Consider the following 27,991-nt stretch of genomic DNA (forward strand, 5'->3'; position numbering starts at 1 on the left):
TACCTACCAAGCACAGTTATATCTTCATTTTAACATATTTCTCTTCTGGTTTAAAAATAAGATGTAAAAATGTGTTCCCCAACAGCCCTGAGTTCAGAGCATAAACCTTCCAGAGTGGATCATGTGAATGACAACTGCTGAATTCTCCATGAATTCTGTTAAAGGCAGGCGTTAAGGTCTATGCATGTGGCTGTGGCTAAAAAGGTCCAAGCAGGCCTTCATCTCATAAAGGAAACTGGGCTGTCTTCATTGCCATCCACTGCGCCTACTCTCAGATATGCTTATGAGACACAGTCAGACTCAGACTTAGTTCACACCAAGCTTCGTCCATTTCCCTAGCCTCTGCGATTTTACTCCAGGAGATGAAACTGGGTCTCACCGCATCTTGTATCCCCACCCCACCCCCACCCCCAATATGTAGAAGGTGGCACCAGGGGGCTCTTAACACCCATTCTTTACACACATCCACTCCGGTAGAGAGGATCTGAAATGAGTAGACAGAAGAACCACCTGCTAGAACTTTGGCCTCACTCCTAATGCGTGATATGAACAGATGAAATTGCCTTGAAATCTCCATAACCGTTCACTTCTCAGAAGTAGGGATCATCTTGGTAAGTCTAAACATCTTCGGAAAGACTGCCTCATTCTTCTCGCTTATGATCTGAGTTGGTGGATTACCTAGGGGACCATAACCATTTAATTCTGAATTCGTGTATTTTGTACGAATGGTTTGCTTTTAAATGAAGAGACTTAACTGATCGGCATTTGTAACTGTCAGTACAGTGCAGCGTTAATAAATTTAAAGTCAACTCTTAAAAATAAGCCAAATGCGTGAATAATATTTCATCTGAGGCTACCTAGTAAAGGAATGGGCTCAAGATCAGCCAAATGAGACTTGAGCAAAAGAACTCTAATCAAATTATCTCATGTTCAGGATTATCACCAGCCTTCTCCAGTCAGCCTTTCCTGGAAACAGTGATTCTATACTAAATTAGTAAATTCAGGACAGTATATTAATCAACTAGAAAGCTCTATAATTTAATCCCTCATCTGCTCATTTACCACTACAGGATCAATGTTTATTCAGCTACTGACTCTTGTGACAGGTCTACTGTTAAGAACCAGACTCTTTTTAAACTCTGTAAAGTCTAATTTATAAAATAGAACCAAATTCAGTGATCATTCATTCATTTCCCATCCTAAGTGGCAAATAAGGCCTACTTTCATCTTCAAGGCCATTTTAAAGGCTGGGAAGGAAAAAGACAGAGAAAAAAAGGAACAGCAGCGTCAGGAAGAGGATCAGGAAGGCACCTAAAAGCACAGATGTTTATGCCTAAAAGAGGTCTTGGAGACTCACGTAGCACCGGCCACCCTCCTGCCCCCATCTCTTTACAGATGAGGACACTTGGGCTAAGAAAAACTGAACCATGATCTTATCCACATCTCAAATAACACTGCCCTGCAAATTTCAATGAATGCACTCCGTCAGTTTTAGTGGGAAGCTCTCAGAACACGAGGGAGCTTAATCAATACGGGGAATTGTTATCAGATACCACCCATCAGTCATTGGCTCTCCCTTTGTCTGACGGGAGAGAGAGCTTCCAGCACTTTCGCTTGTTTGTTAAATAAGCAAGCAAGCCAGAAACCACAGCTAAGTGTCGTCTGTGTTTGGGATCATCACCACAATAGGAGGAGCTATACCAAAGCTCTCCAACTAAAGGAAGAACAGCGAGAGTTAATTTGCTCATTGTCAAGGTCAGAACTAGGGCATGGCCAGCCTCTTCACAGGGTAAGCTGTGAGCATCTAGGCTTCTTCTGTGTATCTTCTGCTGCTTAAATGTGCCTCCACTAAAGGTGTATATCCTTTTCGAAGTCTTCTGTATTGAAGGAAAAGCAGCAGTGCCAGAAGACCAACCAAAACCACCAGCATCCCCAAAACTATGGAGAGGCTTGTGGTCCAGCCTGGAGTTTCTTCAACTGAAATTAAAGCAGAAGAGAAGAGTCTATGATTGGGATGTTCACCGGCTGAATATTCTTCGAAAAGGGAAGAGTAAACCAGTTTGCCTTCCACATGTACTTGTGTTGATAAAGCAAAACTACACTGTCTGGAATAAAACTTATCTCCTCCGTCTTCACCCACTGTTTATCATATCCAAACTGTTTTCCTGGAAGAAGTGGGAAATGGCATTCCATTATTTGAATATAGCTCATCGCATTTTTTAAATTTCTTACAGTAAATACTTACAGAGAATAAACTCTCCAAGGAAGTTTATAACAACTTTTGTGAGTTGGAAACTCATTTGTACAAGTGCATGCTAAATGATATCTGGGGAAACGCATAATATACAACTTCCAGATCTAGCAATTCTGCTACCGTCTCTCCCTTTTTTATGGGGTGATAAATGAGTAAGACAGATGAGATCGGCTATTATAACAGAAGGCACTGGATAACAAGAGCAGATGGAATGCGTACCCATTTAAACAGTTGTGAATAAAATCTGAATCTTCACATGATAAACCCCATCCTCTATTCAAAATATATTTTATAAGCACTTTTCCACAAAAATGAATGGATTTCATTTTCAGTATATTTATGCCTATTGGTCATTTCCTTAAAAATTATCTTATCCTTGGCCAGCTGTTCTTACACTCAGTTTCTCTGAACTGGGTTCTTGTTCTGTTCTCCACGCTCACCTCAATGTAAGATTGGCCTTTTGCTTAGTTCCCTTCAGTCCTACAGAGGACCCTGGCTCCTACCGATGGGGTTTCTCCAAGACAATTTTAATTTCTTTTCTGGGAACAATCCAGCAGCAACTCTTGCCATCCTCAACTTCTTAAAACACTGATTTTTATTCTGCCATTTCTTTGTTCAGGAGCCAGAAACGATTGCCTTTTGTTATTGTCCAAACTCCTCTGCCTAGATTGTATTAAAAAACTACTGATTTTTTTAAATTGTGGGGAAATAACATATTACATGTATTCTATCATCTTAACCATTTTTAACTTAGTTTCATAACATTAAATAGATTCACATTGTTGTGCAGTCATCACCACCATCCATCCACAGAACTTTTTTCTCTTGCAAAACTGAGATAGTTAACTCCCCAGTCCTTCACCCCTCCACCCCGCCAATCCCTGGCAAATACTATTCTACTTCCTGTTTCTATGAATTTGAGTACACGGGGTATCTCATATAAGTGGAATCGTACAGTTTTTGTCCTTTTGTGACTGGTTTATTTAACTTAGCATAATGTCTTCAAGATTCACCCGTGCAGTAGCATGTGGCAGGATTTCCTTCCTTTTTAAGGCCGAATAATATTCCATTGTAGGTATGGACCACATTTTTTCAATCTACTCATTTGCCAATGGGCACTTGGATTGCTTCTACCTTTTGCCTGTGTGAATAATGCTGCTGTGAACAGAGGGGAGCAAATATCTGTTTGAGTAGTTGCTTTAAGTTCTCTGAGGTATATGCGCAGAAGCAGAATTGCGGGATCATATGTTAATCCTATGTTTAATTTTCTGAGGAGTTGCCAGACCGTCTTCAGAGTCTACACCATTTAACACTTCCACCAACAGTGCGCAAGGGTTCCAAGTTCTCCACATCCTCATCAACATTTGTTATTTTAGGCTTTCTTGGTAGTCGTCATCTTAACGATTTAAAGTGGTTCTCACTGTGCTTTCTGCCTACCTTTCAAAGCCCTTGGTAATCAGATCCAACCTGAATTAACAGTAATCGACACAAGCCTTCCACGACAGCCAGGCTTCCTTGTCACAGTCCTCGACACAGACTACGTGTGCCTTCCACAGTCCTACACCCTGCCCCTTCTTCCATCTAAAATGCTCTCTTCTTTCCCCCTCACCTACCTAAGACCTATTATCTCTTTTTTTTTAATTGAAGGATAGTCAATTTACAATGCTGTGTTAGTTTCTGCTGTACAGCAAAGTGATTCAGATACACGTGTGTGTGTGTGTGTGTGTCTATGATAGTGTTTGCATCATGGATTTTTTGTATTCATTTGGGTTTTTGAAAACACTGCGTTATATTATTGCTCAGCCCTTGAACTTGGTGCCTGGGGCAAGTGCTGCATTTGCCTCCTGCTAAACCCAGCCTTGCCGTCAAGTAATAATCTCTAAGGCCTGTGAGTCCCTGTTCATGGGTGGCTAGTGCATTTTGATTTTGCTGGTTAGGCATTTCAAACCATGGCCAGTTTTCAGTTACTGCAAAGAGAACTGTCAAAGCAGGTGTCACTGTCAATATTTCCCCTGTGCAATAAGTTCTCTTAACCACCCTCAGTATTCTAAAACAGAGGTCATCCAACCAGTCCCTTTTCTGACGTTTAATTGGTAGTTTAAAGGTTCATTTTGCTAAGTATATATATTCTGTAATATTGCCCATAAACTTAACTAGTCCTGAGCACTTCCATTTAAGGTCTTGGTTTCCACTAAAAAGAAAGAAAAAAAGAAAGAAAGCTCCTTTAGAAGAGGCAGGAATCACCGATTTAGAAGTTGCGCTAGTTACCTGGCAGATCAATGGCGTAGCTGTAGCCAAGCTGGTCTGCAGTTAAAAATAGTTCCTCGTTAGTCACTGGTGGGAAGAAAGGAACCATGTTATACATCCGATTGTGACCAATGGGGGCCAGCTCCTGAGGCCAGGCACCCGCAGGAGGACTGTATCTTTTCATCCACTTGTCAAAAATGGCATCGGTAAAAGAATGAAGGACCTGCAAAACAGTTGATCATGGTGTTCATGTTGACATTCGTATTGGCCCATCTGACTGGAGCTTTCTCAAAAATGAAATGGGGTTGTAGCTTCTTCACATCAGGAACCTCTGTATCCCCAATCTAACCTTGGTGACAGATCTGCTGGCATTTTCAGTGACGTTACCAAGGCTGTATGGTAAGTCTCCTCAAACGGGATGATAAATCCCTTGATTGAGGAAACAAATGAAAGTTTCTGTTGCAGATTTAACGTTGACCGAGGAACTTTTCATATCTTCAACAAATGCATGTTCATCATTAGGTTCAGACAAAAAAAGGCAAGCATGATGAAACTCATATTGTAGTCAATACTCAAATGCTCTTGTTTTAACAAGAGAGAAGGGACACGAAGTATTTATCAGTATTACAATACAGATGGATGGGGGGGAAAGAAAGAAAGAAAGAAAGAAAGAAAGAAAGAAAGAAAGAAAGAAAGAAAGAAAGAAAGAAAGAAAGAAAGAAAGAAAGAAAGAAAGAAAGAAAGAAAGAAAGAAAGAAAGAAAGAAAGAAAGGGAGAAAGAAAGAAAGAAAGAAAGAGAGAAAGGGAGAAAGGGAGAAAGGGAGAAAGGGGGAAAGGGGGAAAGGGGGAAAGGGGGAAAGAGAGAAAGAGAGAAAGAAAGAAAGAAAGAAAGAAAGAAAGAAAGAAAGAAAGAAAGAAAGAAAGAAAGAGAGAAAGGGAGAAAGGGAGAAAGGGAGAAAGGGGGAAAGGGAGAAAGGGGGAAAGAGGGAAAGAAAGAGACAAAATATCCAAAATGGGTTTTCAAACTTATCTCACCAAGAACATCCCTCTATGTGCTCATTTTATAACCCTCTCCTTTGAATTCTCACTGTTATGTCAGCAAAGGAAAGTATAAAGATGTTGTAATGTGCACAGTACTCAGTTTTATTTTCTCAAGGAAGCTGTTAAAGTCCTTTCCAAATAGAGCAATTATTACACGTTGTAAAATGTGAACAGCATAATTTCACATTTATCGGCCTGATCTGGCAACAAGACATAAATGTGAGCATTCAGCCCAGGCTGTAAGAGGTCCTCTTTCATTCCTAGACTCGAGGAACAGTAAGCTCCAGGGACAGCGTCTGCTTTTCCTTCTCCACTGTGTCCCCCCTCTGTGCCTGTCACCCACAGCTTGTCACATGGGACAAGGGAGATACTTACTTCAATAAATATTTGTTAAATGAATTCATTTATCCATTCACCAATGATAGCACCAGTCAAATTATACCATAACTTCTTATTTGTTTATCTGTTTCTCCTATCAACACCCCTAACTCCTAAATTTAGGGGATAAGGTCTTTTCACCTTTGATGTCTCAGGCTTAGCATGCAACTTGGACAGGATCAATGCTTAAAAAGCATCTGTTGGCTGATGACAGTGCCACGCACAGTAGTTTTACTTTTTGTACAATTCATCTAAACAGGCCTCTTTCTAGTGGGTGCTATTTCCTCTGTCTGCAGCTCCTTTCCTTTTGTTTTCTGGCATCAGAGTCTTTCAAGACAAACTCAGTAGTCCCCAACCTGAGACATCTTCCCTGACTGTCCTCAGTCTGAATTCTTAGTTCTTTGCATTCCTTAACCCCTCTAGTTGCATTGTCCTTCTGTTTATTTAATACGTAATATTTTCAAATCTTACCCAAGGCTCTTTGTAGTTAGTGGACCCATTCAAGCAATAGTGAGAGCTTTCTACATTCAGGATAGTGAAAAGAACCAAGTGATTTACTGAAGGGATTTTTTTTTTTAACCCTGAATGGATTTTTAAAGATCATGGCAGAGACAATCATGTTAAAAACCAAAACATCAAGTTGTAAGACCTGAACTTTTACATAGAGAAGAGACTTTTTTGAATTCTGAAATGTTGGCTTTGAGTAACGAAATTTAAGCCCCAAAGGAATAAAGGCATAGAGTTTACTGCATGAGCAACAACTTTGGAAGAACACATGATAATGCCCCTGAACAATGGTTCCCACAAGTAGAGTTCAGAAAAAGCCATCTTTGAGCAGAGGCGCCCCCCCCCCCGGAAAAGGAGCTAAGCATTAGTTGTCAGTGTAGATCCCTGAAAAAGATACTGCGTGTTCTAAATCCCAGGAACCCCAGGCAAGGTTAGAAGGTTGTTCCCAAAGTGGAGAGTTGTGTTTCCTTCAGTCCTGTGCTTTCTCCTCTTCCTCCTCAGTGACCTCCTTTGTATTTGTGGCGAAGCAATGTGCCAGGTTACCCATGAGATTTAATTGGAAGTCATAGCACAGGACTTCTAGGAAGTATTGCTAAAGGTGGTTTTCTCTGCTTAAAGGTGTCCCCTTTTCCCTTTTCATTTCTCCTTGCTGCTTTCTGGAACACAGATGTGATGGCTGAAGCTGCAGCAGCCATCTTAACAGCCGACAAGCAAAGTTAAGACAAGAAGCCATTCACCAAGGATGGTAAAGCAGAAAGACAGACGGTGCCCATGATAACTGTGGAGATGCTGTACCAGCCCTGGACTGCCCGCTGCTGGAACTCTTCTACATTAAGAGAAAAGTAAACCACTTTCTGGCTTAGGTTTCTGTAATTTTGGCTTTCTGTTTTAAGCAGCTGAACCAAATCCTAGGTGAGACACAGAAAAAGTATCCAGGGGTGTACCAGAATGTATTTTCCAAAGAAGGGCACTCAATAGTTCTTGAACTTTTAAATACTGTCTGAGTTCAAGTTAGAGATCAAACTGTGATTAGAAAAAGAGATGTAAGAGACTCTCAGGACATAGGAAGATGCAGATTCAGTGCTGTGAGAGGCAAATAACTAGGGAGAATTTACTCGGTGCCAAGTGTAAATAATTAAGGAGGGGACAAGACTTTAAAAACAATTCATAATTTGGAGAGATAAAAGAACAGGGGAAGACTAACAAGGAGAGATTATAAGTCTTAGAAGGGCTGTTAAACATTATTCAATAAATGATCTATAGGAACTATATTCAGAGTACCCAATTTATAGAATGTAGGAAAAAAAAAAAGGCTAGTGAATGTCAAGAAGATCCGAGGAATGCAATAGACAAAATGCTGTGAGCAACAATGTGTCCACAGACTAGAAAGAGAAGCAGTGCAGCCTGGAGACTAGGTATTTTTGTGGAAGTTGTCAACATCGTTCCTAAACAAAATATCTTGAATTGCTCTTGAGAAACTAGTGGTATCTTTGTCTGACACAAGTTGAAGATAAGCTAAGTTAACATCTCTGAAAAGGCTAAATGTAATTTGAGGATAATAAATAAGAGCAAAAGCAAAGTAGAAACATACTGTCATTGCCTTATATCTGCTCTAGAGATTCAGTTATATTCTGGCATTAATAATTGAGTGCTTCAGAAATGAGGATACAAATTTTGGTAAACAAACTTACTCTATCTTGTTCCAACAAAATAAGGATTGGTACAAGAAAGGAAAAAAAAATCACTAAATTTCAACTTGGAAGGCAGTATTGAAGAAAATATGATTACATGGGCTTTCAAGATAAGAATTTTTCAATGTAACTCTTGTAAAAGAAAACAATTGATCAACTAACATTGTGCTTACAGGCAAAAAGAAACTTAATAAAGTATAAGAAAGCATGCGAATCTTAAGATCACTGGAGCATAAAGTTACTTTCAAACCTAACATAGATGGTGGCAAATTTCGATTCCTGCCACACTGGTGACACAAGAAGAGTATTTGTGTCTGGAGGAAGATTGCTCTGGAAACTGAAGGCTGACTGCAAAGACATTTGTATGTTACCAAAGACCAGCACACTGTGGTTTTCTGTTTTAAGCAGTTGAACTCACAGTTTCTTTTCTGGTGCTTAACTCAACTATTTAACTTTCCTGTCTATCGGTGTCCCTCCTTTTTTTCTTCTCTAGATGATACCTAAATTTCCTATTGAAAACAGAACTACTTAGCATTCCTGTGACCTAATCTTATTTTTCATGATAAATGTGTTCATTTCCTTCAGTTACCTTAGGACTTATTAGACTTTCAGAAATCAGTTCAGCATTTTTCCTGCATTTTAACATTATACCTTCTTTTACTCATTATTATAATCACATACAATGTTGTACTTGCTTGAAGAGATTTCACAAGAATAATGTTAATAAATGTTGTATGCAATATATTTGCATAAATTGCCTTGTGAATTTGAAATTCCAGAAGCTATAACTCTGTTAACTTAAGAGCTTCAGCCTGGCTTTCAATACTGTGAGGCTGAATTGGCTTCAACATGAAACTCTTTGTAAATAGCCAATAGTAATTAAGAGTTCTGCAACCAGTGCCAAAACATTACTCCTTCTGTGCCTTCAAAGAAAGGCTGTGGTTCTTTGTCTATTTATATCTACAAAACTCATACCAAAGAAAATAAACTTTTAAATTTGAAAGGTGTTAAAAGTAATGAAGACAAGGATGATTAAACATGTAGTGTCTTTGAACTACATGTAAGTCATGGAATTCCTCATCCCTAAAGTCATAATGTGGGCTTCTACCTAGAGCAGGAAGACAAGTAGGACCAAACAGATGATCCGGACTGCAGAGAAGACCCTGACCCCTTGAAGCTGGAGTTGGCAGACTAAAGCTTTCACCAGGAACCGAATCAGCAGGCACCCTGATCTTGGACGTCGCAGTCCAGAACTGTGAGCTGTAAACATCTCGCATCCAGACTGGGCTATTTTGCTACAGCAACCTGAGCAGACTAAGACAGATTGCTAAGAATAACATTAAGGTGAGAAAAATTGAGAGAAAAAAACAACAGAGTGTTTGCTTGCTACTGTACAACCTATACTGGATAATAATATAAACTCAAAATATTGGCAAAATAAAAAAGGACCAGTGGTAAAATTTCTTCTTGTAACTGCTCTGAAACCATCTATCCAAGACATACAGCCCCAAAGACAGACAGCGTAAACAGTGAGTGTTAGGTATCTGTAAAGCCGAGGTATTGTTGGGGTCCAGCAGCTGAAACACAAACATTTATGCTGTCTACAGCTTTTAAGCCAACTGTGGTGCATGTACTTAAGGGAAAAAAAAAAAAAGTAACCCCTGACATCCAGGAGCTGGCCTGACACTATCAGCAAGGTCTCGGTGCCTCTCCTGTTGGACATAAACAATTTCATGAAATATCAACATCAGACGCGGTTACTCAGACTGCAGAGGATCAGGACAAAGACAACTCCATTATCATGTCTGAGCACAGACAAAACATGAACGTTTTCCAAACCACAAAATACTTAGCATGAACATTAGCCCTTTCAGGCTAATACAAGCAACAGCTGTTGCTTTACCAATTACAGTCTGCCTTCCATATAGATAAGAATTTGGGGGATACCCAATTATAGAATTAACCTTGCTTCTTGACAGCATTCAATCTAGAGCAAAGCTGTGCTTCCTTAAACCCTCCCCAAATCAGCTAGCACCAGCCCAAATCCTTCCAGTCTTTTCTCACACCTGAGACACTTCACAATTCCCCATGCTGTGGCTGCCAGTGCTCCGTGGCTGGAGGGTACCAAGGAGAGCTGGGATAATGGGGTTCTGACTTGCACTGCCCACATTTTGTCTGTCTCAGGAAAGCCTCTTGGTGAACATACTTTTTACACTAATAAAGCTTGGAATTCTAACATTTATAATCCTGTTATCAAGTTTGCATCTGTTTTTCCTTTTGTTTTAAAGTGAGGCAGAAATCAGATTCAAATATATGAAGGGAGTGGATCACACTTTGTACTATTAAAAAGCTGAGAGGTTCCTCTATAGTCAATAACAGCTCTCTCTAGGGGTTGTGTTCCCTCTCGGATATAACAAAGCCAGTTAAAAAAGTAAGCGACGTCAAATGTGAGTTGTTACATTAAGGCATTGGCCTGGTTTTGTCTGTCCAGAACCCCTGCTTCAACTCTCCTCCGAGTTCTGGCTAACAAGCTCTTTTCTTTCTGCAGGGAATTCGCTAAAGGTATATTAGGGGGAGGGGCAGGGGGCGGTAGAGAGAAGGTGGAGGGTGTTCACTACCTCCAGCAATGGGTGAACATGCAACTCAAGTCCCACCAATCAGAAGACTCATTCCCGTTGCCACACTGATTGGCTCAGGGAAGGCAGGTAACCAGTCCTGACCAATCGTGAGGCCGTTTTCTTGCTGCTATGGAAACACCGCTTCTCTCCACCAGTGTGCTAAGAGGGTAGCATGTACGTCCGTCGCTGCCAATGGCCATCTCAGCCGCCACACAGAAAGAGGCTGTCCGTGAAGACAAAGACAGAAAGTGGACATCACTCGAGCCCTCAGGTTCAGCAATGCCTTAAGCCAGGAGCACTACTGAATTTCTCAGTTGTTTAAGCCAATAAGTTGACTTTTTTTATTCTAAATTAGAGTTCAGTCTTTGTTCATTTGCAAACAAAAGAGACAGGACAGACTTTAAGTTTGCAAACTGACCCAGGCCAGTTCGTCCTCTCAGCACTGCCAGGTTCTTTTACATTCAGCAGCCTCCTGCGAATGGGGGTGGACAGCGGCCATACTTCTCCCCCGTCTCAAATAAACTTGTTACTTAGTGTTGCGTAACCATGAAAGCAAGGATAAGACGAAATTCTGGTCAGCCTACACACACGTTTATTAGCAAGTAGACACAGAAAGAGTGAAAAAACCTGTTCTTGTACCACTCAGGGAAGTCCACGCTCTCTTCTAACAAGTGCCTTGCATGGAGGATTCACTCCAAAGCGGACACAATGATATTCTGATGACAGGAGCAGCTCCTTTTTGGTCAGAATCCTTTGCAAAGTGAGGGGAACCAGGACCAAACACCAAACAGAGTTTTGGACCTCAGTTATGTAGTTGGGCATAGTGTAAGGGACACAGTGCCTGCCCAGTCCTTCAGCACCCCCACTTATCTTCAACAACCACTCATTCCACCAATGAAAAATCATTCCTCATTATGCTAACGTATGATATGCCAAATCATGATATAACTTATAATATTATGCTAATGTATGAACCCACCCCTGGACTGTAAACTCCTATCTAGGGTTGTTACAAAGCTCACCATCTCCAAAGCCCAGGTTTCTGATGAGGGGACTTCAAACGCTATCTAACTACCCGTACAGTGTAGATTAAAATTAATTTACACACGCATACATCCATGGTTCACACAGAGAATAAAACACATGCTAAACTTTCATCTCATAGAAAAGCAAATAAATCCAACATATTATCTAGAAAATTTTTCATCTGTTCTGAGCCTTTGAACGTACCACAAAAACAGGATCATTGGCAGCAGAATGTGGCAAAGCGCTTGTCCCATTTAGGAAGGAGTGGACCAAATTATGAAGGCCCACTACTTGAGAGTCCAGGGTTCCGTCTGCTTTATCAAATCCTTCCAGGGCATTCCTGAGGGAAATCAGTATGTCAGCAACAAGAACCATGAATTGACAAAGGTCTCTTTTTATTGTTTCCAGCCTAAATAACAGTCTTCGAGATTGTGGGGGAAAGTGGGAAGCTCTGTTGTAGGCAATTAACTAAGAATTAGCCACAATATTAAATGATGCTCTTCCAGACGGGAGGGAACGCTCAATCAGCGCTACTTCTGCACCTACTGAGTTGGACTCTGTCTCTTCTGGGTACTGTATGACAATTATTTACCATCATATCTGTCTCTCATGCCAGACTATGGACTCCTGGAGGACAGAGACTGATTTGTTCAGATTTGCATTACCAGAGCTCAGTAACATTCTCAGTACACGGTCTGAAATCAATCAATGTTTTTTAAATTAACTTATAATCTGACTCCCTATTTCTCAATTAACTCTGCTACTGTAATATATTCAGCTAAATATACCCCCAAATTCTCCTTATCCTTTTCTTTTATTCTGTTCCCCATTTTCAGGAAATTTCAATTATCCATTCCCTAACTCAGTGATCCTCAAATTTAAGCATACAACAGAATCACTGGGGGAAAAAAAATACATATTTCCTGCCCCACTTCCAGCTTTTCTGATTCAGTAGGGGCAGACTGGGTCCTAACAATCTGTGGTCCTAGCCAGCTGCCAGGTGATGCCAATTCTGCTGGTCTGGGTACCACATTTTGAGAACTAGTCTCTTAACTCAAATCTATATGGAACTAAATCTGTGTCCATCATGCTTTTATCACAATGAAAAACTAATGCACACTCCTTTTCAAGACAAGCTTAAATGTCACCCTTTATCTCACCTTTGACACTACTCTGAGGGCTACATCCAACCCCAGCACAGACCTCTGCATTAAATTCAGCCTACCCTGCCCCCGGCCCCAAATAACCCATCAGTTGTATAATTTACACACTGTTACGAGACAGAGAATCCAGTTTGGGAGGAACCATGAGCCTATCTGCCATTCCTTTTTGGAGCTTCAAGGATGTTTGTTTAAAATCTTATTTATATTCATACATAGTTCTCATCATTTTAAGGGAAGAAGATTATTAGTTGGTTTTTAAATTTCAAGTATTGTAACGTCATTGCTGTGCTGGGATCTGAGCTGCATTTGGTCTGATACTCCTCTGACATCTCAGACCCCAATATTAAGGTCTATGGCTGATAAATTAAAAAAACAACAACAAAAGGCATGAACAAATATTTAAAAAACATTTCATTTAACAAGGTGTCTTGGTTCTAAAGACTGTACCTATATGTGTACAGAAATTAAAAATGCAAAAGGTAGTTCTGAATAGCTAAGTTAGAAGATAATGAAACCATACTGTTATGATAGTAGGTGGAGGATGGCTTTCCTAACGCTGATGCCTTGTTAAACGCTCTTACCAAGAGCCTCTCTATTCCCGAGCTTTGATGTCTCCCAACCCCTGGCTTTCCTTCCAGTTCGTCACAACCACACGCATGAAAATCCAAGTGTTATAAAGTGCTGCAGAGCTCAGAGCACCAACCTGAAGCTGAAGGTGGAGTTCTGGAAGAAAGGAGGGTTGTCGAACTTCTTGAGAGACAGACAATCTTGTACGTCTTTTAAAGTTGGCAATCTCTCACTGTTTCTTGCGACTTGATTTCTTCTCAACAGCCCTTCATAGGTTCCATTACACAGGGTGACCCAGCGGTTGTAGTCATCCAAGCTAAGATGGTTAGAAATAATATGTCTTAACTCATGGATAGTGTCATAGCTGGGGCTCAGCAAACCAATTAAAGTCATAATCATGGTAGAGTTTTATTCTATTTACAAGGATCAAAAAAATATGTGGAAAATGTAGTGCTTCCGAAAGTAACTATGGATTAAGCAGTTTCGAAAACAGAGATGCATAAAATATGAATCTATATGTTAAAAATAATGAAGAAGAATTCCATGAGAAAGACAGTAAGGGGGTTTACAAAGCAAGATGGTGACTTCTATTATGTGTGTATGAATGTCAAGTAATTGACCAGTGTAAATTGTGTCACGTTGAACTAAGCCAACTTTGGCAGAAGTGTCTACGTAAAGCTAGGAAAGCATTTAAGCAAACTAAAGACAAATGGAGGCGGTCAGAGTAGTAACAGATGAAATTATGTGGAGGAGAGGTACTAGGAGAAATGCTATATTAGAAAATGTTCTAGCAGTACAATGGTTACTTTGTAAACATGGGGGCTGAGAAGGTTCCATGCCCATAAAATATTTTGTCCTATGTGCTTGTGTGGCTTGGAATTCCACCACCAGAAGAGTATTTCATTTGGCAGAAATAAAATTTTAAAGACACTTCTGTGTGGATTTTAGTGGGTGAGGCAATCGTAGTGGGTATGTGAGAATCGAGTCAGCACACACATGAGGATAAAAGAGGCCAGGACCAAAAACCTGGGCCTCAGAAGCAGCATCTCCTAAGTGGGTTCCAGTGAGATGGTCTGTGAAATAAGGGTGCCAAGGTCAGATGAGTCTAAGCCCCTCTTGAAAAATAAGAGTTCGGTTACTTAATAAAAGTCTCCGAGATATTCTAAAATTTAGAAACCCATTTTAACTCAACATTCTCTAAATTCATTTGACCAGAGAAATCTCTTTTCACCATACCACCTAGTAATAGCCCAAGGCACTATGGGAAATGATGCTTTGCGGAATTTCGCAAAGTCACGGAGAAAGCACTCACTACATCCCTACGTGTTGTGGAGCACTGCCCGGAGGGCTGCAGGAAAAGCTTAGGATGCAGACGATGGAATCCCTGTGAACTAGACCGATAACCCTAAAAACACGCACATTCCCAGCCTCTGGGGGCTGACAACGAAGCTCTGTGCCTTGAAGCAGTCGAAAGACACAGGGCAAGGGCACTAGAATAGTGGGGTTAAAACCAGGAGGGTCGTGGAGGAAACAAATGAATAAAGGAAGACAGAAGAGGTCTGTGGGAGGCCTTCCTGACATGTGTGCCAGGAAAGAGAAATAAATTCAAGGAATCACTGAGGACAGCATTCTCCGTGGACTGCGGGCTGTTTATGTGTTCTTTGGTACCTTAGAGATCATTCTCCCCACCCCATTTCCTGTTCCCTTCAACTCAGCAGCACCCTATGGTCCAGCCACACCAGTCGGCTTCCCAAGACTTTCCTAGCTTTATATGTGGTTTCCCCTCCTCCCTCCTACCGCACACCACCCTCCTCCGCCTCTGGCTGAGAGGTCTGTGCCTCCTTGAAGTCGCAGGAGAAGTGTCTCCACCTCTTAAAGACTTTCCCTGATTCTCTTCTTGGCTTTGCACATCCGCCTATTATAACACTTCTCACGTTGCAATGTAATTTGTTTACCAGCAATCTACCTTTGTAACTATAAAATGATATTCCACAGGGAAACTGTATTTTATTCATCCTTGTATTCCCAGCATTATTAAACTGCTTAGATTATGATCGGTGCTTAAGACATGGTGGCTGAATACAAGAACTACTTCTCATTTTTAAAATCTCAAAATGATGGCCAAGCATATTCAGTTCCCAAGCGTGATTGCCAAACCTCTATTTTGTTTTATTTTTTTTATCAAAAGGCTCAGGGTTCTTTAAAACCCCACCTCTCTCAGAAAAATAATTTTCAGAAACACATACACAGAACCCAACATGCATGAGGAACAGGACAGTAAAATGACCCTCTATCTCTCAGACGCAAGAAAACGTGGTCTCTGGGTTTCCACTGCAGGTGCACATGTCGTTACCTATCGCAGACAATTTCCCAGCTGGAGAATCTGGAGTTCCGACTGATCAGAGTTGGATCATCTGGTCTTGCTGCCCCGAGCAGCTGGTCTGTACACACGTCACACTCGTTCCTCCCGGTGGCAAAGTTCCAGTAGGGCAAAGCAAAGGATTCGTTGCCAATAAGTCGCTAAAAGCAGAGGGCATGCCTGGTCATTTAATTCTCTCCATCAGTTGCAACAAGAAATCACACCGAGCAAAGACTGGTATGGGTCTGCACCAAACATATAGCAAAATACAAGAAACAAAATTTTGACCAACCTGGAGATCTCTTTCCAACCACAACAAATGGTACCGGTGCCAGGTAACGAAGGCAGGTCCTTGGTGTGAGAAATCTATGGCCTTGTATGGGCGCCCTGGTCCTAAAACCATTGGGAAACATATGAGAGGTCACAGAATAGATTTTTTTTTTTAATGTTAAATCTTACCTGGGATGTGCTGCAGAGCCAGTAAGTCCATGACATTTTAGTCAGAAAACAACTGTTTTTGTCATTTCTCTCTCTGAAAGCAATGACAACAAAATGACCTCAGAAGCAACTAGCACATTTAGGATAAATTCTCCTTCATCTCTTGAAAGTTTGATTGACAGCAGAGATCCAGAGAAATTAAGGTCATCTTAAGAGGCCCTGTTATAAATTTAGTTTTTCTTTGATATTTTATTTTGTTTATTGGCTTTTTTGTTTGTATTTTGGGGGGGGGGTCCCTAGGTTTATTTATTTACTTATTTATTTTAATGGAGGTGCTGGGGATTGAATCAGGACCTCGTGCAAGTTAAGCAGGCACCCTACCACTGAGCTATAACCTCCCCCGCTAAAATTAATTTTTAAGCCACATTTCATTAAGGTAAAATAAGAGTATCCAAAGGAATAGATCATTAAGATATAAGCAAAATATATTTTTAAAAGACATTTCCTAACCTACTGCTTATAAATGCACGCATTTATAGGGCAGGACTAATTAATAATAAAGCAACTTCAACTGCACCTAGTCTTAATTCAGCAGTTACATAACCAAAAGGAACTTGCCCGGATTTGCCTGAGCCATCGATCAGTTACAGCTCTTCGCTGACAAGCATGGTCGCCGAGACCAGAAGAGAGAAAAATACATTCAAACCAATTTGGCCGGCCTCTGGAACTGCCAATTTTCACGAGAAGCTCTGGGCAATTTAATGACCTCCTTACTGCCTGCTCCAGCCCTCTTCTCCCTTTCATAACAGCTTTTTGATGGCCATGTAGAAACTTTAGCTAACTTTAGTTCTTTTTCAAAGAACCTACAATAGCTTCAGAGAGATGAACAGACATGAATATAAATTTAATTCCTACACACGACCAGAAACATAGTTTTCTTTTCCTCTTGAGAGACTACCCTCTCATACAGCAAACATTCCTGAGTGATGACAGGAAAACTGTAAAGGTTTATGTCCAGTAGAGCGTCCAAATTCATCGATAAAGAAAGACAGATTCTTACCTGCGAGGCAAGTTTTAAGAAGACTCACACTGAGGGGGAAAAAACGGCTGTTGCTGCTGTCGGCAGCCGTCCTTTGTAAATGTTTTAATGCAGAACAAAGTTTAAAGTTTTCAAGACAAAATGATGAGGGGGAAGCGAGTGAAAAACACAAGGGCAGATGATTCCAAATGAGAATCTTACTATTCAAAGTGAGGTCTGCGTCTTAATTTGCCCTGACTCCAAAGAGAAACCGAAAAATGTGGAGGTGATTGCAAATACAGCAAGACTTCAGAACCGCGCTGAGCAGAATCTGGAATGGACTTCAGCCCACCTGGAACTAACTAGTATCTATGGCTTTGCCCTGACTGAAAGTAACAGAGGATAAAGTGGGACGTGCCAGATTAATGACGTTCCTAACAGACAGCTCTCTGTTCCAAGTCCTACCCAGGCCCCAGTTTTTAGGATCTGGAAGAGCAGGGCACCATTTTCTCAAGCATCCAACGTCACTGTGGTTCAAAGGGTTAAGCTCAGCTATATTGCTGGGGTTCAGCTTATGCTTTTCCTTGACAGTTCGACTCCCCAAAACCTGGGGATGCCAGCAGTGCATGGGCACCGTGAGCGATGGCCTGAAAGTCTCAAACCTAATGCATGTGAGTTTGGTGAGACACACGAGATACACACTTCCAACACAAACACTCTCATTCTGCACCAAGAAGCCTCGTGTGCTTTTAGCCCATGTTCAGTTAATTCCTCTAATTTGAAGAAAAGATTAGAGAGGGCTTCCATGGTCAGATTTAGAAATATTTTCTTCTGGAATCAAAAGGAATCTGCCTCCATTACATCAGCTCTTGCCTTCGAGGATTAATAACTCCTCAGAGAAGAGTTGAGACCTTGAACCCAAAGCACAAACTACAGGAGAGAATGTTTTCAAATGTCTGAAACCAACGTACAGGGAGAAAGCCCTCCATTCTAACACCAGGCAGAACTGGACAATTTGATGACTTTCGTAAACTGAATCCTTCCTTGAGGTTGTTCTCTTGTAGATGAACTTGCCTGAAAGTACTTCCCACCCAGCCACCCCCAATCCCAAACCTACAATAAAATACCTTACGCTAAAGAAAAAAATAAACCCACCTAATAATGTATCTCTAACTGAATAATAATGGAGCCACACAAAAAAATCATAAATGCTACAGTTGGCGATCTGTGGCTGGGTCCCATTGGGCCCAAGCAGGCCCAGCCAGTGTTGCGTGGTGATAACATAGTCGGGGTGTGGGGTGTGTTTGGCGAGGTCCAAGGCCCCCAAGAACTGCTCCCTCTCCTGAAGGGTCAAGGAGTGGACATTCTGCCGAACAACCAGTGGTTTCTTCTGCTCGCACTTGGGGCCGGTCCAGCCGAACTTGCAGTCTCCACAGTCATGGCCGGCAAAGTTTCCTAGCGCATTTAAAAAATGAAGAGGAAGAAGGAAGAAGTGAGTTTTACATGGTTTGGGAGAAATTCCTGAATTGGAACTCTGGGGAGAAGGGAAGAGAAATAAAGGTGCTGACAAGAAGACAAGGAAAGCCGACTTCCTTTCTTTCTGTCCTCTTGAAACCTTTGTCTCCCCAAGCGGACTGAACACTAGAGAGTTTCTAGAAATATTCCCAGCAGGGAAACAGGATACGAAATGGAGTCCATGCTGCTGTGAGCGGAACTGTGTCCCCACAACATTCACATGCTGACGTCCTAACCCCTAGTCCCTCAATATGTGATTGTATTTGGAGATGGGGGTCTTTAAAGAGGTAAGTATGTTCAAATGAGGTCATCAGGGTGGGCCCGAATCCAATACGACTGGTGTCCTTATAAGAAGAGGACATTTGGACACAGTGACAGGGGAAGACAGCCATCTACAAGCCAGCAAGAGAGGCCTCCAAAGAATCCCACTCTGACGACCCTTGACCTGGGACTTCAGGCCTCCAGAATTGCGGGAGAATGAGTTTCTGTTTGCCCCCAAGTCCGTGGCACTGTGCTATGGAAGCTCTAGCGAACTAAGACCCTGGGGGCTGCCGTCCACACTCGCCTTGCTCTCACAGGTGATGCTGGGGTCCCCTCCACGCCCCCGCCTGGGGCTGGGCTGCCACCCCCGATGTCCCTGCTGCGGGGCCGCCCCTCTCCTGTGGCACCCACAGAAGGGCTGACACAAAAATTGTCATGGATTTACGGAAGGAAGAGAATAGACACCAGCTAAAGGTGGAACCAAAAGAAATAAGCTGATTTCCAGGAAGTTAGGTGAAATCCTACATGTAAAAAGCTGGTTTACTTCACAAAGGAGACAGAGTTAAGACAAAAATCAATGGAAGCTGACAGGTCATAAAAGTGAATTAGCTGCCATGGTGTCAGGGAGTGCAAATCACTGCAGGGTCCCAGTCTTTGCACAAATGACTCTGCTTTATCAACCCGGGGACTAAGCACTCATCACACCACGCTCTAGGCATCTTTCTGAGAGTCTAAAGTTTAAATTATCTTAGCTTGACTTTTCCTTTCTTAGCCTTGATTATTGCTTTTCGTATGACCAGCACCTCATTCCTTAGGTGGTGACAAGTTAGAGTAAACATTTAAATACTACTGGCATGAATTTTGTTTTCATTTTTCAGTGTTATTAGGTAGAATTATTACAATTTGACTGCACATATCTAATATATTGCATGTAAATACATATATACAATACACTGCACATTTTTAAAAATTTACATATATGTACTGTTCATTGTTTCTTAGAATGTTTAGAGCTTTAGCTTTTAAAACTTACATAGTTATAAAGGAATAAAGTATTGGCATGAAATTTTGAAACAAAAGGGGATAATGAGGTTCGATCCCCAGTACCACCATTAAAAATAAATAAATAAGGCCAATCCCCCCATAAATGAATAAGTAAAAAGAAACTGACGCTTTAAAAAAATTGAAAGTTGTTAAAAAGCGGGGGATGTAACACTTATCTCCTGCGGGCTGAGGGGGTTTATGTAAAGCATTTAATGTGGGTGACCAGCTCCCTTCCTCCCCCTCCCAGATCTTTGCAGGTGCTCTTCCTTCCATCTGGAATACTTCACTTCCACAGCCTCCCTAGGTTCCTCTTTGCCTGGCCTGTGTGTTCAACCTTTAAGCTTCACGATGGGTTCTCCGCAAGGTCGTCCCCGATTCCACGCATCGGGGTCAGATGGTCTCACGCTGCCCTCCCATGTTACCTCCTATTTCTTTTTCACTGAATTAATCCTGCAGATCGCAGGCATCTGCTTGTCTTAGCTACAGGCAACCCGTGCTTGGCCTTGTCCGAATGAATATTTGTTTAGTGAATCAAAGAAGTACGGAGCCAGATCACCAGGGTGTGCACTTTAAATATCTCACTAGTTTGTTTGCTGATTATACCTCAAAAAAGCTGAAATTTAAAATTCTTTAATGGAAGTACAGTTGATTCACAATGTTTAAGATATATAGCAAAGTGATTTAGTAATACATATATATTTTTTAATCTATTCTTTTTCAGATTCTTTTTTATTACAAGTTATTACAAAATACTGAATATAGTTCCCCATGCTATACAGCAGGCCTTCATTGGTTATCTGTTTTATATATTTTAATCCAGAGCTCCTAATTTATCCCCACCCCAACCCCGCTTTCCCCTTTGGTAACCACAGGTTTGTTTTTTATGTCTATGCTACTATTTCTGTTTTGTAAATAAGTTAATTTGTATCAGTTTTTTTTTAGACTTCACATATAAGTGATATCATGTATTTGTCTTTCTCTGTCTGACTAACTCCACTTAGTATGATAATCTCCAGGTCCATCCTAATTTAAAAAGAAAAGAAAGGAGTATAAAGCATGTAGTAGATGATTCAATAAACCTAAATTTTCTTCTTTTTCTCACTGTCTTTTTGAATTAGAAGGAAAAGCAGAACCTGTAAATGATTTTGACAAACTGTAAGTACCAAAATGGAAGGAGGTGAAAAATACTATGACTGTAGTAAAGAGAGGGTTATTTGGATCATTAAAAGAAAAGAAAATTTTCCAATAGCTTAAAAACAAAATGATTAGCATTTGTCCTATGTAAAGAAAACACATAGGCCTCCTTTTCTATTAACCCAGGGGATTTTTTGATGGTTTAAGAAAATGTCCTTACAAAGACAGTAAGTAAGAACAATGTTTTAAGTAACTGGTCATTTGGGTTCTATGCCATTTGCAACATACAAAATATTCTACCATCTCTTACATAGCTCAGTTATTTGTATTTTCCTTTGTTTCAACACCAAATGATAATATAAGCAAAAAAAAATTTAAAAAGGAAAAATTCTACTAGTCTGACGTCTGAAAATCATGTTTTTCAACAGTTTGCATTAAACATTAAAATTTCTGTTGATCGCTGGAGTGAAGCAATAAAATACAAATAATTTAACAAATATTTATTAAAAGGGCTTGAGCCTTCATGGAGCTTGGAGTCTATTTATTTTCCCTCGGAATACCTACTAAAATTGTAAAATATCTATTTTTAAAACATCTGTGATTCAAATGGGTCACCTACTTTGGTAGCTTTTATAGGAATAGAGTTGTTTTTTTTTTTTTTTGCAAACTGATTGAACAAAATGCACATGAAAAATTCCAAATACCCAAACTTCCAGCTGTTTACGTACAGCCAGATACTGGAGGTGAATGTATTGCCACAGCTCCACAAAAAGAGAGTAATTCCTTCCTTCCCCCAGAAGGTAAGAAATAGCACACATAAATTTTGAAATAATAAATTCAATACATTTCCAGATTTAAAGGCAAAAAACTTTGAATTTTGGGTTCTCATTTTAAAGTTGAGTAATTCATAACTTAGGCCTTGAGTTTTAAAATCCCTGCACTTTCTCTACCATGATTCTTTTTGGTTGCTAGAAACAAAATTGCCAATAACAAATTATCTATGTCATTCATTTATTCAGCAAATAATTTATTAACACCTACTGCCTAGCAGGAAGTCAAAACTAAGCATGCCCCACTCTGTGCTCCCACAGGTTTATGTACATTTGTACAGTTGCCACACTTGGTAACTTTGGAATTGACCTCTCAGAGCCTGTCCCACTGGAATGAGTCCTACTTCATAGGATTCTTATGGAAAATAATCATGTTAGCAGAACATTGTTGATATCTAGCGAGCTCTATATGAAGTGCTACTACCACTAGTTTTATTAGATACTATTTATCAAGTCATATGGTATAAGTATTTGTTTTTGGACCATCAAACTCATCCACTATATTGAAGACACATTAAAAATCATGTTGGGTTTTTCCCTCTTGGTAGCAGAAGGCCCTACCATAATTAGTGCTAAATAAACTGGTTGGGTGGGTGATGAAGGAATCCAGGAATAATTGAATTAAAGGCATTAGGCACTAGAGGATACAATTATAAATAAGGCACAGTGCTTTCATCTAGTGGAGACTAGGGTCATGGGTGCAATGAAATATCAACTCGAGTCTCACTGTGGGAAAAGTGAAAACAGAAGAATTAATGAAGCACCAAGGATGACAAAAGACAGTGATTAATTCTGACTCAGAAGACCAGAGATGCTTCACAATTATGTCTAACAAAGACATCTCTTTACACAAAGCCAGAGTTGCCCCCGAAAAGCAATGTAGAAACACTAATAAGAAAGCATTTGTCTAGATTTGAGTTCACCTGTGACCCATGAATGTATTCGATTTTAAAAAAAAAAAGCCCTTCTGCAGCATGTTTCAGAGGGGGAATACACCCCACAGCTCTGCAGTCACATCCCTTTCATTTCTGAGCTGCTAAACCTGATCTGAAGAATGTGTTAAAATGCTGAAGACAACTGAAAAGGGCAATAAGGTAAAAGCCTAGCACACAAAACGTTTATTTCTTTAGATTTTCTAGTAGTTCCTTACATCATTCTAATATGAGTTAATTTTTTCCATTAATCCACCAATAGCAGCAGCAAAAATATATATATAAGAAGGGAGCCCTTTTAGAAAGGATTGCATTATCTCAGGGGGAGATGAAGAGAGAAAAACTAAAGGATCTCTAGACACCAGTCTATCTATCATTGAGGACGTACTAGAGCAAAAATTTAATTTACAAAGACAAAATCTTACACCTACTCAGGACTGGGACAAAAATGGAAAGAGAGTGAGGACAACCAAACAATTCATGTTCCTACACGAACTGCATCAGCTCAACCTCAAAAGGCTATTAGACTAAATAAGCTTAAAGACCACCGATTAGTGAATTTACAAGGCACTCTAAATAGCCTATTCCTTTTAATTAGAGATTCTATTATATTAATAACAATACTTTATATTCATGTAAGGTCTTTCATGTACAGAGCTCAAAAGGACTTTACAAGTGTGGTTTCATCATTATCTCCATTTTAGAGATTGGAAAATGGAGGCATTTAGTCACTTGTACAAACAAGACGTTCTCAGACAATTGTTCAAAAACAATTTGGTGCACATGTTTTTCAAAAATCTGAAGACACAGCTACAAGGATCTATCCTCAGGCATGCCATCTGGCAGGTAAGATTTGGAAGGTGAATGATTAATGCCAAAGTCTTCTGAAAGTCTTCAGCTTTTCTTGACAATTGAGTTCAGAAATTTTTTGCTTTTAATTTTATCCAGGGAAAATAGAGAAGTCCTCTGTAGAGAATTTGAGCACACAATTCCCCCCGCCAAGAGTTTGCATTTCTTTCTTTTTATTGGGCTAAAATCTTTTATGTACTTTAAGATTGTGAAGACTATGGGTGCTTTTTATTTTATCTTATTTTATTTTTATTTTTATTTTTATTGTGATAAGAACATTTAACATGAGGTCTACCCTCTTAACACCTTTTTATGTGTTTAAGTGTTAACAATACATTATCGTTGACTCTAGGTACAAGGTTGTGCAGAACTCTAGAATTTATCCATGTTGCTTAACTGAAATTTTGTGCCCGCTGATTAGTAACTCTGTTTCCCCTTCCTTCCAGTTCTGGTAACCACCATTCCACTCTTTGATCCTTTGACTATTTTAGATACCTCATATAAGTGGAACTATCCAGTATTTGTCTTTCTGTGATTTATTTCCTTAGCATAACATCCCCCAGGTTCATCCATGCTGCTGCATATTGCAGGATTGCCCTTTTTTTGTTTTAAGTTTGAATAGTATTCAACTGCAAATACATATACCACTTGGCTAGGATGTGGAGAAGCTGGAACCCTTGCATGCACTACTGGTAGGAATGCAAAATGGTGCAGCTGCTATGGAAGACGGTATAGAGGTCCTTCACAATATTAAAAATGAAACTATCATATATTCCAGCAATCCTGCTTCTGAGTATTTATCCAAAAGAACTGAAATCAGGATCTCAAAAAGATACGGGCATTCTCGCATTCATTGCAGCATTATTCCCAACAGCCAAGATGTGGAAACAACCTAAATGTCTGTCAACAGAAGATTGGTTTGTGTATCTTTCCACTGAATTAACAAAGCTCAAAGTCATCAACAGTCTGATCACCAGATGCTGATCTACATCTCTTCTTTAATAAATTTTGGGTAACCCCAGAAGAATCCCTGGGGTTCTATTTGCAAAGAAATTTTGAGGTTACCAGAGTGGGGGGCTTTGGGTCACTCAAGATCAGGTTTAAATTCTGAAGACTGCCTCCTAAATCATTAAGAAATTACCCAAAGAAGGCGAACAACTCACTCTTTAAGGAGAATAAACTGAAAGACATGTGTCTTGCTTCAGGGCATACGATACATCACAGTGATTACTGTGTGTCCTTGCTAGTTGTCCAGCTCGGTCACGGAGGACTCAGCCTAGTGCCCTGAGAATGAAAGAAAAAGACCATCTAGAATCATAGGTGTTTCCATCCTATGGTCTAGACAGATGAGTCTAGACAGATCAAATCATGGAGGAAGGGAGGCAAATTGCAACCCAGTAGGGGCTCTCAGGGGCAGTCCTGACCTTGACAATGGCTAAAGCTGGAGACCATACACCCTGAGGCTTCCTTTGACTAGTCCATAGACATGTGATGTCCTTCTGGACTTACAGGACAGGCCATGTTTCTGGTCTCCTACATTTTTAAGTATGTTTATCCTCCTCAGAGCAGGGGATCCCCTTTTATGTTTTGAAAGTAGGTCGCTGTGATCCTAAGTTATTGCCACTTCTAGAGGAAAATTCATAAGCGTTCCTGCAGGACTAGGGGACGGCAATTATCCCTTCTATTCTGCCATTCTCGATTCCTTCCATCCTTGCTTTAAAAAAACAAAACAAACAAACAAACAAAAAATTTGCTAGCCAAGTAAAAAAAATGAAGTAGACTGTGACAAGGAGAGTTAACAGTTGTATCTGATCTCCTCATGTCTTCTGCCCCCAGAATTCTATAAAATGGAAGCTCCCAACCTTTGTAACTTGTGACACTCTATCGTTGATTGACCTGGGATTAAGTGTCTTTGAATAATTTTTGACTCATAGATAAAGAAGTTACTATGTAGTGTGGTTTTCAACACCACAAGTCAAATGAAATCTGCTGCATCTCATTAGACTGAAAAACCATGAGAATCTACAAGATAATGTCTATCCAAGCAAACGCTCAATTAGCTTAGAAAAAAATGAATATACTCAACATGCTATTAAAACCTTTTTATCACAATTGATACCCTAAGACAAAACTAACAGTTCCTTTGAATCACAGAATTTAAGAATATGACTATAAAATGATTATAAAGCCAGAATTTTTTAAGTTTAAAAAAACCTGATATCATTCCTACATGCCCTTTGTACATTCCCTTAGTTTACCTTCCTATACCCTACCTTGCCTAATTACCTATATTTTCCTATGTTCCAGCATCATAGAAGAACATCAATAAAAACATAATTTAAAAAGGAAAAACTCTTCTGCAGCTGGACACCATAGAAACGTTTCCAAGGGCTCTGCTGAAGTTGCCGCTTGGGTTTTTTGTGTTTCACACGCCCTGCCAGCCTTTGAGTGTTTATCACTGCTGTGCATGTTTGCAGAACACTGGAGGGGAGCATCACTAAAGAGGATTTGAAAGGCTCAGAAGAGCCGGCAGAGTAAGAAGGGCACGGAGATTTCAAAGAAACAGGTAATAAGAGAGACCAAGGTCTAAAAGAGGGACGCCGAGCAAATTTTGAAATGCTCACATCAATCCCAGACAAGAGCGGGGAAAAAGCCATTGTTATTGAATAACAACCCTCTCTTCTTGAGCTCCCCGAGAAAGCATTGCCCCCTCCCCAGCCCAACCCGCCCCCCCATCTCTGCATCGTTGGCAAGTTACAACCCAGTCATAACATTTAAGAGCAAGATGTATCCTGCTTAAGGCCTGCTCAAAACATTAGAAACACTGAGACTCAGAGCATTTACCCTCAACGTCTGTCTTCCAGGTGCCAAGCCTCCCCCACCACCCTCTTCGACAAGTGCAGACCCATTTCAGAAGGAGAGGTCACCGAATCCATCTTGAAAGGACTTGCTCTGAGCTTCAAAGCTGACTCTTGGGCCCGTTAGCTCCCCGCCCCAACAAACAAGCGCATGGTGGTTGACATGCGTTCACATAATGGAGCTTGGCCCATAGAAGATGCATTTAGTTTCCATAACTAGACGTGCTAAAGGGTGCGAAGAGTATACAAGACAGCCTTACTCAGCTCGCTGTGTACGATGGACAAACTTGATTTGTCTTGCAATCCTATCTAACCAGCTCAAGAATCCCCTCTTCCTTGGAAGGGGCTCCATTGCCAGCGGGCCTTTCCCACCAAGCCGGGCGCATGCGCACCTCTGCCCGCCTCCCTCACCTGTGCACCTGCAGGTCCGGTGGAAGAACTTCCTTGGCCACTGTTCTCGGTCATCCCGGTTTCGCAGGACGTAAGGACCGCTCCAAGGCCTGGTGTCAGCCTGCACCTCCGTGCACTGGCCGCGGCCGTCCCGAGAGCCACAGACGTTGGCCGGGTCCGCACCCACTGGTGGGCAGCACTCCTTGGACCGCAGGCTGCCCACCGTCATGCAGACCCGGGGGAACTGCGCCCGGGCTCCCGGCGGGAGTCCGCAGCCCAGGCAGCCGAGCAGAAGCCCCCACCCAAGGGGGCCCATGGCTTCACAATCGGAAGAACTGCCTTGCCTTCTGCTCCTCCTTCCTCCCCTGCTTTCTCCTTGGCTTCCACTCTCGAGCTCTGGAGCCTTCACCTAGCTCTTGATTTTTGCTTTGGGGGATTTGCGGTTTTTCGGTATATTGGTTTTTTCTGCGTTCTGTTCCCCTCCTCTTGAAAAAAGACCACAAAGATCGCAGAACCCACATGTGTGCACGTGTGTACGTGCACACGCACAGGCTATTTTATGTGATTCAAACAACTAAAACAGATTTAATTCCATTAGAAGCGTCTCTAGCAGCGGGATTTAATGAGGGTAGCGCTTCTCACCGTCTTCCCCTGTTAAAGCAGGCTTTGTCTAATTGAGTTAATTTACCAAGCGCTCTAGTCATACTGCTTATTATACTGGTATTTCCAAACCCCCTCCTTTCCTCCTTAGCCCATGACTTTAATTGCCTTGAACTCAGTTCAAAAGCCAAATGCCGTGCTGCCTTTATCCTGCGCGGCTTGCCAGATCACGGGGCCTTGCGGGGTTTGTGTAGGGGCTGGGAGAAGCCGT

At 41.0% G+C, this 27,991-nt stretch overlaps 1 protein-coding gene across 3 annotated transcripts; it reads right to left on the minus strand.

The window, feature by feature from the left end:
- Positions 1-1,646: 1,646 nt before the first annotated feature.
- DCT (dopachrome tautomerase) lies at positions 1,647-27,989 on the minus strand. 3 transcript variants are annotated; one of them, XM_006211010.4, is made up of 8 exons: positions 27,142-27,989; positions 18,463-18,762; positions 16,144-16,244; positions 15,846-16,012; positions 13,629-13,808; positions 11,967-12,102; positions 4,523-4,724; positions 1,647-1,977 (listed from the first exon to the last, which is right to left on the minus strand). In XM_006211010.4, the coding sequence occupies exons 1-8, from the start codon at positions 27,434-27,436 to the stop codon at positions 1,805-1,807; spliced, it is 1,554 nt and encodes a 517-aa protein (XP_006211072.1). In that variant the 5' UTR covers positions 27,437-27,989; the 3' UTR covers positions 1,647-1,804. The 3 variants fall into 3 exon arrangements, with proteins under 3 accessions (XP_006211072.1, XP_072832554.1, XP_072832555.1); XM_072976453.1 differs by lacking the exon at positions 27,142-27,989 and adding an exon at positions 25,036-25,126; XM_072976454.1 differs by lacking the exon at positions 1,647-1,977 and having other exon boundaries at positions 4,523-4,588; positions 27,142-27,918.
- Between the last annotated feature and the right edge of the window lie 2 nt (positions 27,990-27,991).

The sequence above is a fragment of the Vicugna pacos genome, chromosome 14 (assembly GCF_048564905.1).
Source record: "Vicugna pacos chromosome 14, VicPac4, whole genome shotgun sequence".
Taxonomy (NCBI): domain Eukaryota; kingdom Metazoa; phylum Chordata; class Mammalia; order Artiodactyla; family Camelidae; genus Vicugna; species Vicugna pacos.

Coding starts and splice junctions, on each gene's coding strand:
- DCT (XM_006211010.4), bottom strand. CDS start 27,436: ATGGGCCCCCTTGGGTGGGGGCTTCTGCTCGGCTGCCTGGGCTGCGGA. Junction 13,809..15,845: donor TGGGAAATTGTCTGCGATAG/GTAACGACATGT, acceptor TAACCATCTTAG/CTTGGATGACTACAACCGCT. Junction 1,978..4,522: donor CTACGCCATTGATCTGCCAG/GTAACTAGCGCA, acceptor CTTTAATTTCAG/TTGAAGAAACTCCAGGCTGG.